At 53.3% G+C, this 14,289-nt stretch overlaps 1 protein-coding gene across 7 annotated transcripts in view; it reads left to right on the top strand.

Moving 5' to 3' along the window:
- Window positions 1-14,289, top strand: part of Pcnt (pericentrin) — a 118,856-nt gene that overhangs the window by 41,436 nt on the left and 63,131 nt on the right. For 3 of the 7 annotated variants that reach the window (XM_076867987.2, XM_076867986.2, XM_076867982.2), the window contains exons 15-21: window positions 1,219-1,338; window positions 7,053-7,204; window positions 7,845-7,987; window positions 8,257-8,489; window positions 9,846-10,011; window positions 10,696-10,908; window positions 12,240-12,272. In XM_076867987.2, coding sequence (XP_076724102.2) covers window positions 1,219-1,338; window positions 7,053-7,204; window positions 7,845-7,987; window positions 8,257-8,489; window positions 9,846-10,011; window positions 10,696-10,908; window positions 12,240-12,272 — 1,060 coding nt within the window. The remainder of the gene's footprint in view (window positions 1-1,218; window positions 1,339-7,052; window positions 7,205-7,844; window positions 7,988-8,256; window positions 8,490-9,845; window positions 10,012-10,695; window positions 10,909-12,239; window positions 12,273-14,289) is intronic. The other 4 variants (XM_076867988.2, XM_076867985.2, XM_076867983.2 and 1 more) reach the window with 3 other exon arrangements.

Below are 14,289 nucleotides of genomic sequence, written 5' to 3'. Positions count from 1 at the left end.
TGTGAACCCTGTTCAGTGATCATACTTTCCGTCTCCAGCCCAGGATGTCTCTGGAGCTCTTTGCCCTCACCTGTTACTGAGGGGCTTGTGTGCAGGTGGGGTGTGGCCTCATTCACCACCTACCTGGTGTTCCTTCCTAGGTGGGTGGAGCTGCCACTGGAGGGGACTGCCTGCGCCTTCCCAGGCCCTGCTTTGGGGGGCTCTGTCCTCAAGGATTTACGTTTGCATTTTTGGTCAGCTTCTTTTTTAAAAAAATATTGATTTAGTTGTGGATAGACCTTTATTTTATTTACTTATTTATTTGTGTGTGGTGCTGAGAATTGAACCCAGTGCCTCACACATGCCAGGCAAGTGCACTCCCATTGAGCCCCAGCCCCAGCCCTTGGTCGGCTTCTCGATAATGCCACCTGGAGCCGATCTTGGCAGTTGCTGCCGAGGGCTCTGGGCCTGTGGAGCATGAGCCTGGGCTGGGAGACCAGCCCTGGGCGGGTGCAGTGGCCCCTGCAGGCTCCACATGCTTCAGTCTGTCCCGTCCCCTTGCACCCTGGGGCACTGGTTCTCAAGTGTCCTCAGAGATGCAGAGGACGGTTGGGAGAGCTCAGACACCCTGGCGCCCATTCCTCTGGTGGTGGCTTGGTCTTCATGTCTTAGTGACGCTCTTTGGATCGTTGCCGACCTCTCCGAGTCCCCTCAGTTCTGAGTAAGGTGACTCCACAGTGTTCGGGCCTTCTAGAAGCACTTCTTATATGGTTTTTCTTTTTTTTTTTTTTTAAAAAAGAGATTGTTTCATTACTATGTTAATTCATCTAAGTGAACTTTAAAAACATTTTTCACTTAGGAAAAAGGAGTTGTATACCTTTTGAAGCTGAAGGAACCCTGGTGTCTAACTGTCTAGTATTGTCATAACCATGACCCCTTGGTGCTGGATGATTTCCTGATATGACCATCTCAGATGATTCCGGCCACTAGCACACGGGGGCTGTAGCTGCATCCCAGGACAGGACTCTGTCCTCCTGGGTTGTGATTCGAGGACTTCATGTGAGCCTGTGCCTGCATGGGTGGCAGGTGTGGTGTCACTGTCTTGTGGGGAGAGGGGCTCAGGAGATGCTCCCTGAATGTGCTGGAATCCGGTGAGCTGCAGAGAAGTGGGTGCTCCTTTCCCAGGAAGAGCCGTCTGTGGTCGACACACTGACGTTGGTGTTAATGTCCTTCACACAGGCTGCATTGGAGAGTGAGCAGGAGCCTGCTGCGTGTGAACAGGAGAGTGAGCAGGCGCGGTCTCTCTGCCAAAGGAGGAGCAAGCCTCTGCAGCCCCAGGAGGACAGCCAGGTTCAGCAGGTGTGTGGTGGAGTGGGGGTGGAATGTGTCACACGGAACCGTCATCTTAGCCACTGGAGGGGTACCGCTCAGTGGCAGGGAGCGCTTTCTGCATGAGCAGCTTCACCTCCAGCCCCGCATGACCCTTCACCTCACACACCTGGATTATGCCCTCCATGCGAGGACTCACGTCCCCCCACTGCCTAACACCCCCCGCTCTTCTTCCCATCTGGGATCTGGTTGCTCGTGGACTTCACGTTCGTGGACTCCTGCAGGGCTGGTCCTTGGGTGACTGGAGCCTTCGACTCACACAGCCCCTTGGGTCCTCTGAGCGGTGTCTCTGTGTGCAGCTTCATTCCTTCTTGGCGTGGGTGGCAGGCCGTTGCCCTGTCTCCTGTGGTCACGCGTGATGCTGCTGAGAACGCTGACCCAGCCTGCGGGTCTTCTGGGCGGACAGAGGAGGGGTTGCTGGGTCCCGCGTGGCACTGTGTTTAGCCATTGCCCAAGGGTTCTGTCCCTCCAGCCCTTACCCGGTTATCTTGTGCTTTGCTGGTGGCAGCCATTGATGATGGCTGTGACGCAGTGGCTCGCTGTGGTTTTCCCTAGTGGTGTGATGCTGAGCGTCTTTTCCTGTCCTTAGTGTCCTTTTGTCTCTTCTTTGGAGAAAGGCCTGTTAGTTCCTCTGCCTGTTGTGAGTCAGGAGGTGGGTTCTTGCTGCTGTGTTGGAAGGTGTGGCAGTTTCCCCGCTGTGTGGCCACAGCCCCTGCTGGCCTCTCACTCCACCTCTTCCCTGGCTTTGCTGCAGTGCAGGGCGCCAGGCTTGACCTCACAGGAACTGGAGGTGAGTGTGCTAGTGCGTGCGTGCCAGGTACTGTCCTGGGGATGCCAGTGTTCTCGCTTCTGAATCCTCAGGGCTCTGGGGCCTGGGGAAGCACCTTCCCGACTTCCAGATCCTGTGGTTGCTGAGAAGCAGCTCATCTGACTGCAAACATTGGCAGAAGGTTTCTGTGGGATCGTGGTGGTGGTCAGTCAGCAGCAACAGTCCAAGGGACCTCTTCCCAGGTCAGAGGCCCCTCTTGTGTGGAAGCCAGTGGCCTTGTTCAGGGCCACTGGTGGGGGCAAGGGGTAGCAGTACCAGTGAGGCTGTGGCGGGTAATTTCATCCGAGCCCCTGGACTCTGAGGAACGGAGGCCTTCCAGAGTACGTCTGAGACCTCTTCCTAAAGGAGCTGGCGTTGTTTCTTCCTCCTTCCCCACCCCTCTCCCTCTCCCTCCCACCCTCTCTCAAACTCTCCCCCTCTCCAGGGATTCAGCCAAGGGTGCTTAACCACATCCTCAGCCCCTTTAAAAAACTTTTTACTTTGAGACAGGGTCTTGCTCAGTTGCTTAGGGCCTTGCTAAGTTGTTGAAGCTGGCTTTGAACTTGATCCTCCTACCTTAGCCTCCTGAGTTGCTGGGATTACAGGTGGGCACCACCACACCCAGCTGGGAGCAGGCATTTCTGCTATGACCCATGTATACATCCCTGAAAAGCTACTTATTCTGTTAAAAAAAAAAATACAGCTCATGGATAAGTGGGGTTAGAAGTTTTATTAGTCAAGATCCATGCAGTTTTATGACCCAGTTAGCGACAAAAATAATTGTAACAACAACAACAAAAAGAATTAGCTGGGCTGGGGTTGTGGCTCAGTGGTAGAGCGCTTGCCTACCACGTACAAGGCACTGGGTTTGATCCTAAGTACCACATAAAAATAAAATAAATGAAACAAAGGTATTGTGTCCAATTACAACTAAAAAACATTTTTTTTTTTTTTTCTAAGTAGTAGCCCAGTTAACCAGCTACCTAGGAGGCTGAGGCAGGCAGGAAGATCATAGGTTTGAGGCCAAGATCCTGTCTCAAAATTAGCACACACACACACACACACAACTATAAGGGGCTGGGATGTAGTTCAGTGGAGGAACACCCTGGGTCCAAAACCCCAGTACCAGAAATACACAGATAGCCAAAGTTAAATTCTAAATTTAGAAAGAAATTGTAAAGTTGACGCCATGGTCAGCCCTTAACCAGTGGGCGCTGCGGGTGGGAGGGGATGGGCGGTGCCAGCACCTGGAGATGGTCAGGAGCCCTGCGGTGAGTGGCACAGGCAGGGGCACGCGGCCGTGGTTCCCTGTCGGCACAGGCTGTGGTGTGCCAGGAAGCCTGTCTGCAGTTGCTCCTCAGGCAGACCAGACACTGAACATATTGTTTGTATTGCAAAATGATCCTGTAAGCATTTAAAACACATAGTGAATGTCCTGGTGTCCTGGCTCTTGGGCTCTGCTGCCCACCGTGGCCCTCTCTGAGCTCAGGCCCTTTCCCTCTAGCAGAACTGCTGTGCTGGCATCCTGCCACTCCTGTCTCATTCTGCCTGCTGTGGTCTTCATACAAGGGTGTCTGTGATCGCCTCTTCCGGGCACAGACCATGGCGTGCGTGAGGCTGCACCGCTGTCCTTTCCCAGTGGCCCCTGGTACCCATGCAGTGCCCTGTGCCCCTTCTCTCCCAGTAGCCTCTCGTTCCTGTGTGACATGTGCCCACTTCCCCTTCTCTCCCTAGCGGCCCCTTGCCCCACGCGATGCCCTGTGTGCTTTGGCCCTCCTGCTTTCTAGCTGGGCTTTTCCTGCATGCCCCTGGAGCTCCTCTAGGGGTGCACTGTGGGTCTGGTGTTGGTGCTCCTCCTTTGGTTAGGTCATGAGCTCTGTTGTGAGGTGGCTCCCAGCTTGTCTCCCCTAGCTGCCCGTACCTGCCCCTCACCTGTGGGGCCTGCTTGCCACTCCCAGCTCATGGCTGTGTGGTGGTGTGTTGGGGGTCTGAATGTGTGCCCCCTTGTGTGCTAATAGGATTGTGCACCTGTCAACGTGTTTATGCCCGTTGTGTTTCATCTCTGTGAAATACTGGCCTGTGTCTTTTGTTTTTTGGTCTGTTTTTTGCAGACTTATGGCAGTTCTTCATATAGTCTGGATTTTTTCTGATGTGTTTTTCTCTTCTTGGACGTTTTATGAGTGTGGTTTGATTGATGGATTTGGTTCCATTCCTTTCCCTCTATCCTTGCTTGGGTGCCTTCCCCTGCTTCCCACAGTCATTCTCCAAGCTCAACTCACAATCAGTCATGGCCAGCTCTCCCTGCGTGGAGGGCGTGAGGAGGGCTGGCGCTGCCCTGTTAGGTGAGTCCCTGGGGTTTTGACCCCTCACTGCCGTGTCCAGTCAGGGCTTGGAGATGCACAGGAAGTGGGCCTTCACGCTGCCAAGAGGGGTTTCAGAACAGCCTGTCGTTGCTGACTCAGCCCCGGGTTCCTTTTGCAGATCTGGCTCGTGGTGCTGGGTTTGCATGCAGGTTCTGGAGCTGGCACTGCGGTTGCGCACACAGGCTGGTGGTGCTGGGTGGAGTGGCACTGGCCTTTCGCTGGGTGAGGAGTTCATGTCCTCTGGGGCAGTGTCTATGCAGGTGTCTTTCTGGGTTAAAGAAGGCTCCTTCTGTTCTTGGTTTGTGATGGATTTTTTTTTTAAACCGTGAGTAGGTATTAAATTTATTTGCTTGTGCATTTGGCACTGCATTTCTTCATTCAGTCTGGGCATGTGTGAGCTACAATAATTGGTCCTAACATTGTGTAGAAACCAACCTGAGTCTTTGTGATGAGCTGAGCTGGAGCATGATTTTCATGGACCCCACTGGATTCTATTTTCTAGTATTCTTTTTTTTTTTTTTTAAATAAAAAAACCCTTTATTTATTTTTTTAGGTGTTGATAGACCTTTATTTAGTTATTTATATGTGGTGCTGAGAATCGAACTAGTGCCTCACATATGCCAGACAAGTGCACAGCCGCTGAGCCACAATCCCAGTCCCTTCTAGTATTCTTTTTTTATGCTTTTGCACCTGTAGCTTTTATTCTGCTTGACCTATAGTTCCCTTTTCTTTTATGGTACAGATTCATAAAATGAGTGACAAGTATTTTCCACCCCTCTCTTTTTTTTCTGGAAGGATTTGGGCAAAATTAGAATGGCTTGAAATAAGTATTTTCTTAAAATCCATCTGAAAGTTAATCTCTCGGGAAGACTTTAAAGGACTCATTTCCTGTCTGCATTTTAGTAGGGTTGTTTTTATTTTCTGTCTTTTAACGTGGCTGTGTTGAGATGCTCACCTGCACTGCTTTTTTTGGTCAATGAACTCGAAGACTGTTACCCCCACCTGCGGGCAGGATGGGATCAGCAAGTGGACATTAGCTCTTTGTGTGGCCACTGGTAGGACTGACCTTGCCTAGGAGCTCCCTGGCCTATAGCTAGCTGTCCACCGTCTACCATCCACTGTCACACACCAGTGGCTGGGCGTATAGCCCTGTCTTGAGCCACCTGGGACACAGTTCCCTGTGCTGATAGCATTTGGATACATTGCTCATCTTCTGTCTTTGGTCATTGTTTGACACCTTGAAACTTGAAATTCCCTGTTTGGGGGCTGGGGATGTGGCTCAAGCAGTAGCGTGCTCGCCAGGCATGCGTGCGGCCCGGGTTCGATCCTCAGCACCACATACAAACAAAGATGTTGTGTCCGCCGAAAGCTGAAAAATAAATATTAAAAATTCTCTCTCTCTCTCTTTCTCTCTCTCTCTCTCTCTCTCTCTCACTCTCTTTTAAAAAAAAAAAAAAGAAAGAAATTCCCTGTTTGGTTTTCCCAGATGCCTGTGTCTTTGTTTTGGTCTCTTCAGTGGTTTTCTAGAAGTTTTATTTTTTGTTTCTCCTCCACTGCACTGTGTATCCCTGCAATGAGGAACGCTGGCCTGTTTTCAGTTTCTGATGTTATTGTGGGCCTCCTCTGACCTCCCTGCCCAGGCTCGGTGACCCCATGGCTGCTCACCCTCAGGGTGGAAATGTGGTGCCAGTTTTGAGCTGTCATGGTGCATGACTTCTCTCCTGGTGGCCACTTGCTTTTGGCTCCTCCCCTCTGTTCCTGAGCTGGAAGCTGCTGGCCCCACACTGTTCTGTACCTGCCCTGTGGGTGGATGGCCACCTGGGCTGTCCACAGCGAAAGCATGTGCATGGCTTCTGGCCTGGCATTTCTGCCCCGGGCAAGGCAGCGCTCTGTGGCACTTTCCTCTCCTGTGTGGCCGGTGCCGGTGTGCACCTCAGTGGGTTAGTCCCGGCAAGTCTCTGTCACTGGCAGTGGGCACAAGGCGGAGACCCGTGGATTGAGGGCTCCAGCTGGTGTGTTTATCTTCATCTTTTCTAAGTGACACAGAAAAGTGGCTGAGTTCTCTGGCCAGTGCTTGGGGCAGCCCCAGGGAGTCCGAGAGAGCTGGTGCCAACCCCGCTCCTGGCCCCTTCTGCTGAGCTGCTGAGGTTTTGAGGTTTGTTGTCTGCTTTTTTAACAGGTATAAGAAGAATTTTTGTCTGCTTGGCAACTAATTTTTTATTGTGAATGACCAGATGCAGGGATTTTGAGTTATATTTGTGAGGTGAATTTGACAAATCTGTCCCTTCCTTCCCCTGGTGGCAGTGCAGATTGGGGTTACTTATATATTCTTTTTTTGTAATTGGTGGATAATGGAAGGAACGAATCAGTGTCACTAATTTTCCTCTCTGATCACCATCATTCACCTTCAGAGTTTTTTTTCACACGGAGCCTAGGAAGTGAGGATGGGACTTTCTTGCAGACGCTGTTCTGACGAAATCGCCTCACTGAGGTCTGGCAACTTCTCTCTGCAGCTGAAAGGCCAAGTCCTGTCCTTAACCCAGGAGGTGGAGGAGTGCCGGGCTGAGCTTGAGAGGCTACGGCAGAGGCGTGAGAGGGAGAACCAAGAGGGCGCCACCCTTGTCTCCATGCTCAGGGCCGATGTGGACCTGTCTCAGAGCGAAAGGTCAGCATGCTCCTCGACCCACCTCCTGTTGGGGTGCCTGGCCATTGTGACTGCCTCCCTAGCCCACTGTGCTCCTTGGGCTGCTGTGCAGGTGGGGCCTGGTGGGCGGAAACCCTGGCCACACCCTCCTTCACACACTAAGAGTACTTGGGAGCACGCAGATGCCTGCATACCTGCCGCCTTGCTTTGTCATATCTTCATGTTTAATATCACAAAAAACCATGAAGCCTGGCACAGTGGTGCACGCCTGTAATCCCAGTGGCTCGGGAAGCTGAGGCAGGAGGATCACAAATTCAAAGCCAGTCTCAGCAATTTAGCAAGGCCCTAAGCAACTTAGTAAGACCCTATCTCTAAATAAAAAACAAAAGGGCCTGGAGATGTGACTCAGTGGGTAAGCACCCCTGGGTTCAATCTCTGGTACCAAAAAACAAAACAAAAACCCATGAAGACTCATGATCTCACTTCCTCCCACCCAGAATCAGTTCCCTGCCCTGACAGCAGGCAAGTCTTCCACATGTTCTCTCCGAGTGCATAGGCTGTGTGTCAAGGCACCTGCACACTGGACGCTGGCTGGCCTGCAGGCTGGCTAGTGGCCTCCTCAGACTGGGTGCAACTCTGCTTGACTGTGCTCTGCCCTCAGGGGAGCACTCCGTGATGCCCTGAGGAGGCTGCTGGGTGTGTTTGGAGAGACGCTGAAGGCCGCTGTTGCCCTGAAGAGCCGGATTGATGAGCGCCTGGGGCTCTTCCTGGACCATGCAGAGGCAGGCCAAGCCCCATCAGCAGGTGCCAGCACTGGGTGGCTCACCTAGGGGTCTGGGGCCTTGGGGGAGGAGCTGCTATGCCAGGATGCTCTTATTCCTTGCCAGTGCCCCCTCTTAGGGAGGCGAGGTGGGACAGGCCAGGACAGAGCTGCCTGCTTCCTGTGGCGGTCGCTGTTTCACTTAGGAGCTGGGTCCACGTTCTCTGTGTGCACGCGCTGGTTCTGGGGGCTGTGGTGGATGGTTTGCTCACTGGGTGGTGTGTATAGGTGTTTGAGTTTGCTCATCTTGTAGCTCCGCCCCTGGAGGAGATGTGGTCAGATGCAGCCCTGCTAGAGTTGGACAGAGCTTTGCCTGAGGGTGCAGAGATGTCTTCGGTGGCTGAGATCAGCAGTCATGTGTGTGAGAGCTTTTTCATGAGTCCTGAAAGTACCCTGGAATGTGAGCAGCCAATCAGAAGAGTCTACCAGAGCCTTGGCATGGCCGTGGACGGCCTCTTGGAGATGGCGCTGGACTCCTCCAGACAGGTGAGGCCCGAGGCACACCTGAGGCTGGCAGGTAAGAGAGTGGCTGAATAGGGCATGCGGTGATGTAGCTCGGGGACAGCACGTGCTCTTCCAGCACTATTGACACGGGATTTCTAATGGCCCGACGCTGCTACCTGTGAAGGTGGATCCGATGTCCAGGACGCTTTCCTTGTCCCCTTTCCACTGGGCGCTGCGTCAGACTCTCCCCGAGCCTGGGTTTGCGGGCCTGGCCTTGGTGTTGGTCACCTGTGCTGATCTCAGCAGCGTGCAGTCGTGTGCTCGTCTGGAGGAGGCAGGCCTGCCGTGAGGACACGTGGAGCCTCAGGTGGTTGGTTGAGATCAGAAACCTGCTGTTTTGACTTGATGTGCTGCTGTTGTGATCCCACACTGAATGTGCACTGAGATACCAGAGGAAGAGGCTTTGCCCCCCTGAAACTTTTCAGAAGAGGCTTCATCCGGGTTAGGTTCGCTGGGCAGTTGGGCATGTCCATGTGTGGCATGGCTGTGGGGGCCTTTTCTTTACCTTGTTCTCCTGGGCACCTTCTGTCCTCCAGGAGCTGGGCACATGTGGCTAGTCTCTGACAAGTAGATCCTTGTGCTGTCCCACTTGTGACCGGGTAAAAAGTGAGCCCACTTGCTCTAGGGTGAGCCGTGGTCTTCATTAGGAGCCCGCCCAGCAGAGAATATGCTTTTTCAGGGTGGGAACGTGGGGGTTGCCGAGAGAGAGTTGGGGGCCTCTTTCTTGAGGGTCCTCAGTGGAACTTCGCAGTAGCCACATGTCGCCCATGCAGGAATGGGGGACAGGAGGCAGGGAGCAGGGTTAGGCCAGATGAGGCCTCCTGCTAGACACCATGTGCTTGTGGGTGAGTGGGGTTTGGCTGCAGGAAGTGGGAGGAAGTGACTACAGCAGAGCGGGTGCTGGATGTAGGAGATGTCGCGACCCCTGGGCCATTTTCAAGGAAGAACCAAAAGATCTGCTTAGAGGCCAGTGGATATCCGTAGGCCCAGAAGCAGCTAGAGCTGTGTTAACTGATAGGGAGACTGAGGGCTGTCTGTAGGTGGCAGCTGGCCTTAGGCATCCTGAGTTCAGGGATCTGCTGGGCCCCTCAGCCTACAGATGGCCCAGAAGCCCTAGACTGGACACACGTGCTGGGGAGACATCAGCCATGCAGGATACCACCCTGGTGACATGGCCCTGGGTGTCAGGAGGCTCAGGGATGCACCTGACGCCTTGTCCTGCACTGGCCCTGCCGCTGTTGATGGCCGGGGGCCTGGGATGGAAGCAGATTCCTGCTGGTGTGGACATGAGCTTCGGTGGTTTCTGATATGCAGCTCTGAACCTCAAATGTGTTTCAGCAGCTGGAGGAAGCTCGTCAGATTCATTCTCGCTTTGAGAAGGAATTCAACCATAAGAACGAGGAGACGGCGCAGGTCCTGCAGAAGCACCAGGAGCTATTGGAGTGCCTGAGGGAGCAGCGGGCGGCCAGGGCCGAGCTGGCACTGGAGTTGCACAGGGCTGAGGGTGAGTGTGGCTGCTGGGCCCCTGGCCTGGGTGTGGCCCTGTCTCAGAGGTAGGCACAGCTTTGCTGTAGATGTCGCTAGGGAGATGGTTTTTTTTTTTTTTTTTTTTTAGAACTGGGGACTGAACTCAGAGCCTATATCCCCAACCTCTGAGCCATATACCTCTGAGCCATATCCCCAACCCTCAGCCTTTCCAGTAGCCGGGTTTACAGGTGTGTGCCACTGCGTTTGGCTAGGAGTAGCATTTTAAAGAGCAATGTGTATAACCCAAGTAAATCTGCTTTGCAGCACCAGTGGGTGTTTCTTGAGGAGACAGGGGCGTGTGGGCCCAACGCAGTGGTTTGGGTACCCATGATGCTGGCAGGGCTTTTTGAAGACTGAGGGCCTTGGAGCTGTGGCTTGGCACTTGGTGCTGAGCTCTCCTACTCTGCGCTGCACGTAGGTGTGGCACGTCTTCGCTCCTGGCAGGACCGTGCTCTGCCGCAGCCCTCCTCTCCCAGCTGCCCCTCTGCTGGGTAGGGCTGCTGGCAGGCATGCTTCTCAGGTCTAGCTGTATGTGGAGGCCTCTCCTCCTTCCGGGGTGGGCCTCTGCCTGCTTCCCAGCTCACATGCCGTGTCCTGGGTGGGCGCCTTGGTGCATGTGCCCCTGCCCAGAGCATAGTTGCCTCAGTTGGTCTCTCCTCAGGTCTCCTGGAAGGGTTCAAAGTGGAGAAAGCAGATCTGCAGGAGGCACTGGGCCGCAAGGAGGAGTCGGAGCAGCAGCTGGTCCTGGAGCTGGAGAGCCTGGGGCGGCAGCTGGACCAGGCCGCCCAGGAGAAGGCAGCCCTGCAGGAGGAGCGCTCCATCTTGTGGAGCCAGAGGGAAGCTTGGGCTGCTGAGGCGGAAACAAGAGAAGCAGGTAGGGATATGGATTGGGAAGCTGAGCCCAGATTCCAGGAAGTGTGGCCCTTCTGGAGATGAGACCTGGAGCGTGGGGGCTCTTCTGAGGAGTCCAGGAGTACAGCTTAGCAGGCACTGGCAGTGGAAGGGTAGCAGCGTGGTGGGAGCACCCACTCATGCTAAAGGTCCCGAGGCAGTGAGCTCCCGGCTGGTGCTGTGCCCCTGGGAGGTGAGGATGTCTCTGGGGCAGCAGGTTGAAGCTCCTGAAAGGTGAGCTACTCACAGTCACCCCAACCCTGACTTGGGAAGTGTTGTTTTGACAGGAGTGACTTTTAGACATTTTAGCCTTAAAGAATTAAATAGTCAGAACATGAGAAGCTCGAGAGGTGTGTTTGTGGAACATTGCAGCTTCTTCAGAGCCAGCTCCTTGCTGACGCCAAGGCTTTCCCAGGATATGAGGGGCTCGCCCTGTGGGCCTCCTCTCAACTGTCCCACGTGCTCAGGGTCGGTCTGTCTCACAAATGCCCACATCTGTCCATGTGGCCACCTTGGCGGGGCCCCTCTGCTGTTCTATTGCCTGTTGGAGTGACCGTGCTGGGGGGTATCCTTGAAACCTGCACCTGGTGTGAGACCCTTGTTTGTTACGTGCACTATCCAACCCATTTTCTGTGAATTTTCATTAATTTTTTTTTCTTTTTAAAGAACCACTAGCTTATTGGGTGCATTGGCACATACCTATAATCCCAGAGATTTGGGAGGCCAAGGCAGGAGGGTTGCAAGTTTGAGGCCAGCACAGACCAACTTTTGGCTTTGTCATTCCATTTTGTTCTCTTGTCCTGTTTCCCTGGGCTTGCCCTTAGCTTTGCTGTTTCTCCTCCTTGAGTTCCGGAGGACCTGGGGATTCTCCTTGCCTCTCCCATGGTGTCTGCCCACATCTGTTATCCTTTGGCTTTTGAGTTCCCTCTGGGCCCTCAGCCCAGCGTGTTGTGTGGGAGTCCCTCTGTCCACGCAGTGTGAGGCTCACGGCCCTCACTGGTCATGGCTCAACATCTCCTGCTTATTGGCTCTTGTTGTCCCTCTGATACTTTGCCCATTTCCACTTCTTACTATGAACTTCTGGAGTTAAACTGACTTCCCCCCTTTATATATGTTACTTCAACTCTATTTCAGCTTTGTTCTTTTGTCTTAAATGTGTCTCTTACTGATCTGTGCTCCTCACTCAGCCCCGACCCCCAGGGCTGCAGGAGGGCAGTGTGGTGTCCTGGATGATCTGCTGGCCTGCCTGTTTCTCCTGCCCTTCAGGCAGGGTTTCTGCCCCACCTCTGTGATGCTCTGCATCTCCCTTTGCAGGCACTGCGGTCACTGCAGCGCCCGAGAACCCAGGTTTGTAAAAACAAGCATGATCGCTGCGTGCTGTACCTATGTTTGCATCAAATTTTGTGAATTATTTACTACAGAGGAAGAGTATCTCAGAGCTATTGTGGCAGACTATTAAATCAGATGACACGTGATCCTCAGCACTTATTCACGACAGCTGTCAGTCGTTCTGTTGAAAGTTCCTGCCAAGTGCAGGCATTCCTCGTAGCTGCTGCAGCCACTAAGCTACGCTGTGCTGATGTGTGTGCTGGGCTCTGGGGCAGGTACGGTTTTGGTGGGTGGGTCCTGCTCCCAGCCTCCTGGGAGATCCCCAGCAGAGGGGCTGGGCCTGTGTCCCTTCCTCCAGCACTGACCCTGAAGGTGCTCGTGTTGGGGCTGGCCGGGCCCAGGCCTTGTGGATGACATGGTCACAATAGCATGTCTAAGGTTCATGTACTGTAATTGCTTACTTACCAGCATGAGACTTTGAGAATGTTACCTTGGTGGTGATGATAGTGTGTCGTTAAAGATTGACAGCTTTCAAAACTGGTGAAATGACAATAAGAATGCTTATTATGCTTGCTCCTTCAGTTTTGGGGAAGAAGTCGGGATCCACCACCAGCAAGTCCCCTTTTGTTTTTCTTCAGGTATTGGAGATTGAGCTGCCCCCCACCCGCACCCCAGGGGCTGGGTGCTCTCTGGCCACTGAGCTACATCCCCAGTCCTTTTTATGAAATTTTTAGCAGTATCTCACTAAGTTGCTGAGGCTGGCCTGGAATTTTCCATCCTCCTGCCTTAGCCTTCTGAGTGATTGGGATTATAAGTATGCCCACTGTGCCTTGAAGCAAGCCCCCTTTTCAAGATGTTTGTTTTATTTTTTAAGAGTTTAGCCATTTATTTGTCTGTTTGTTCGTTTGTTTATTTATTTTTAATGTACTGCAGAGGATTGAACCCCGTGCCTCACCCATGCTAGGCAAGTGCTCTACCACTGAGCACAACCCCAGGCCCTCAAGATGTTTATCAATCTGTGGTTTCAATCTGTGGGTGTAGGCTTCGTGCCCAGTGTTCTAGTCTGTTCTACGTTGCTATCACTAAGCACTCGGGGCTGTGTAATTTGTAACTAATAGAAACTGGTCTCTCACAGATCTGAAGGCTGGGGAATCCAAGGAAAAGGTGTTGGCAGGCCTGGGAAGCCATTGCCTTCTCCTGTGACAGTGCCTTGCAGGTCAAGGCAGAAAGTGGAAGGCGAAGAGAAGGTCCCCTGAAAGCCCTTCTGTGGAGGCACTGAGTCCGCCTGTGGGGTTGGGACCCTTGCGGCCTGCCCCTCTTAGAGGCCTCACCCCAGACTGTCGTGTTGCAGTTACATCTCACCCTGAGTTTTGAAGAGGGCAGACGTTCAAGCCGTGGCTTTTGTTTTATCAGTTGCTTGATGGCTTTCCTCTAAGACAAGCCACAGCCCTGGCACTGCTGGCACCTATGGTGGCCCATCCAGGTGGTCTCCAGCGGTACTGCCTCAGGACAGGCACCAAGTTGCACCTGTGGGCCAGGCTCCAACTCATGCTGTTTTCCACCTTGGAGAATTGAAAGTGCAGACAGGATTCCCAGGAAGTTGGCCCTCCCTCCCTCCCTGAGGTACCAGGATGTGTTCTCAGGCTTTTAAAGCTTTTCATTTTAACCAGTTTTCATTGAAAACATGTAAGTTTTACTTACAGAGGTGGTTTCTCTCTATTTTGAGGGTGTCTTGCCAAGTCATGGGTATGTTAGGGTGAGAGCTCCGAGTGTGATGGGCTGTGCTGTCCTTGGGGTGACGTTCATTCTCACCGTGGCTGCTGCCTGGGCAGTGTCGCATCCCTGTGGGAGAGAAAGATTTCAGGAAGGGGACGAGGCCCACCCAACTCCATGGGCGACGGGTTTGGGAGATTCACAGGCTCATGCTGTGGCTCTACCCCTGGCCACTGCTCCTTCCTGGGCAGCCGTGAGCAGCCATGTCAAGGCCTGCCACATGTTGTCACCAGCAGGAGGCGCCTGTGCCGTCAGGGGCCTC

Source organism: Callospermophilus lateralis, chromosome 10 (assembly GCF_048772815.1).
Source record: "Callospermophilus lateralis isolate mCalLat2 chromosome 10, mCalLat2.hap1, whole genome shotgun sequence".
In the NCBI taxonomy this organism is placed as follows: Eukaryota; Metazoa; Chordata; class Mammalia; order Rodentia; family Sciuridae; genus Callospermophilus; species Callospermophilus lateralis.
This window is presented reverse-complemented; position numbering and strand designations above follow the sequence as displayed.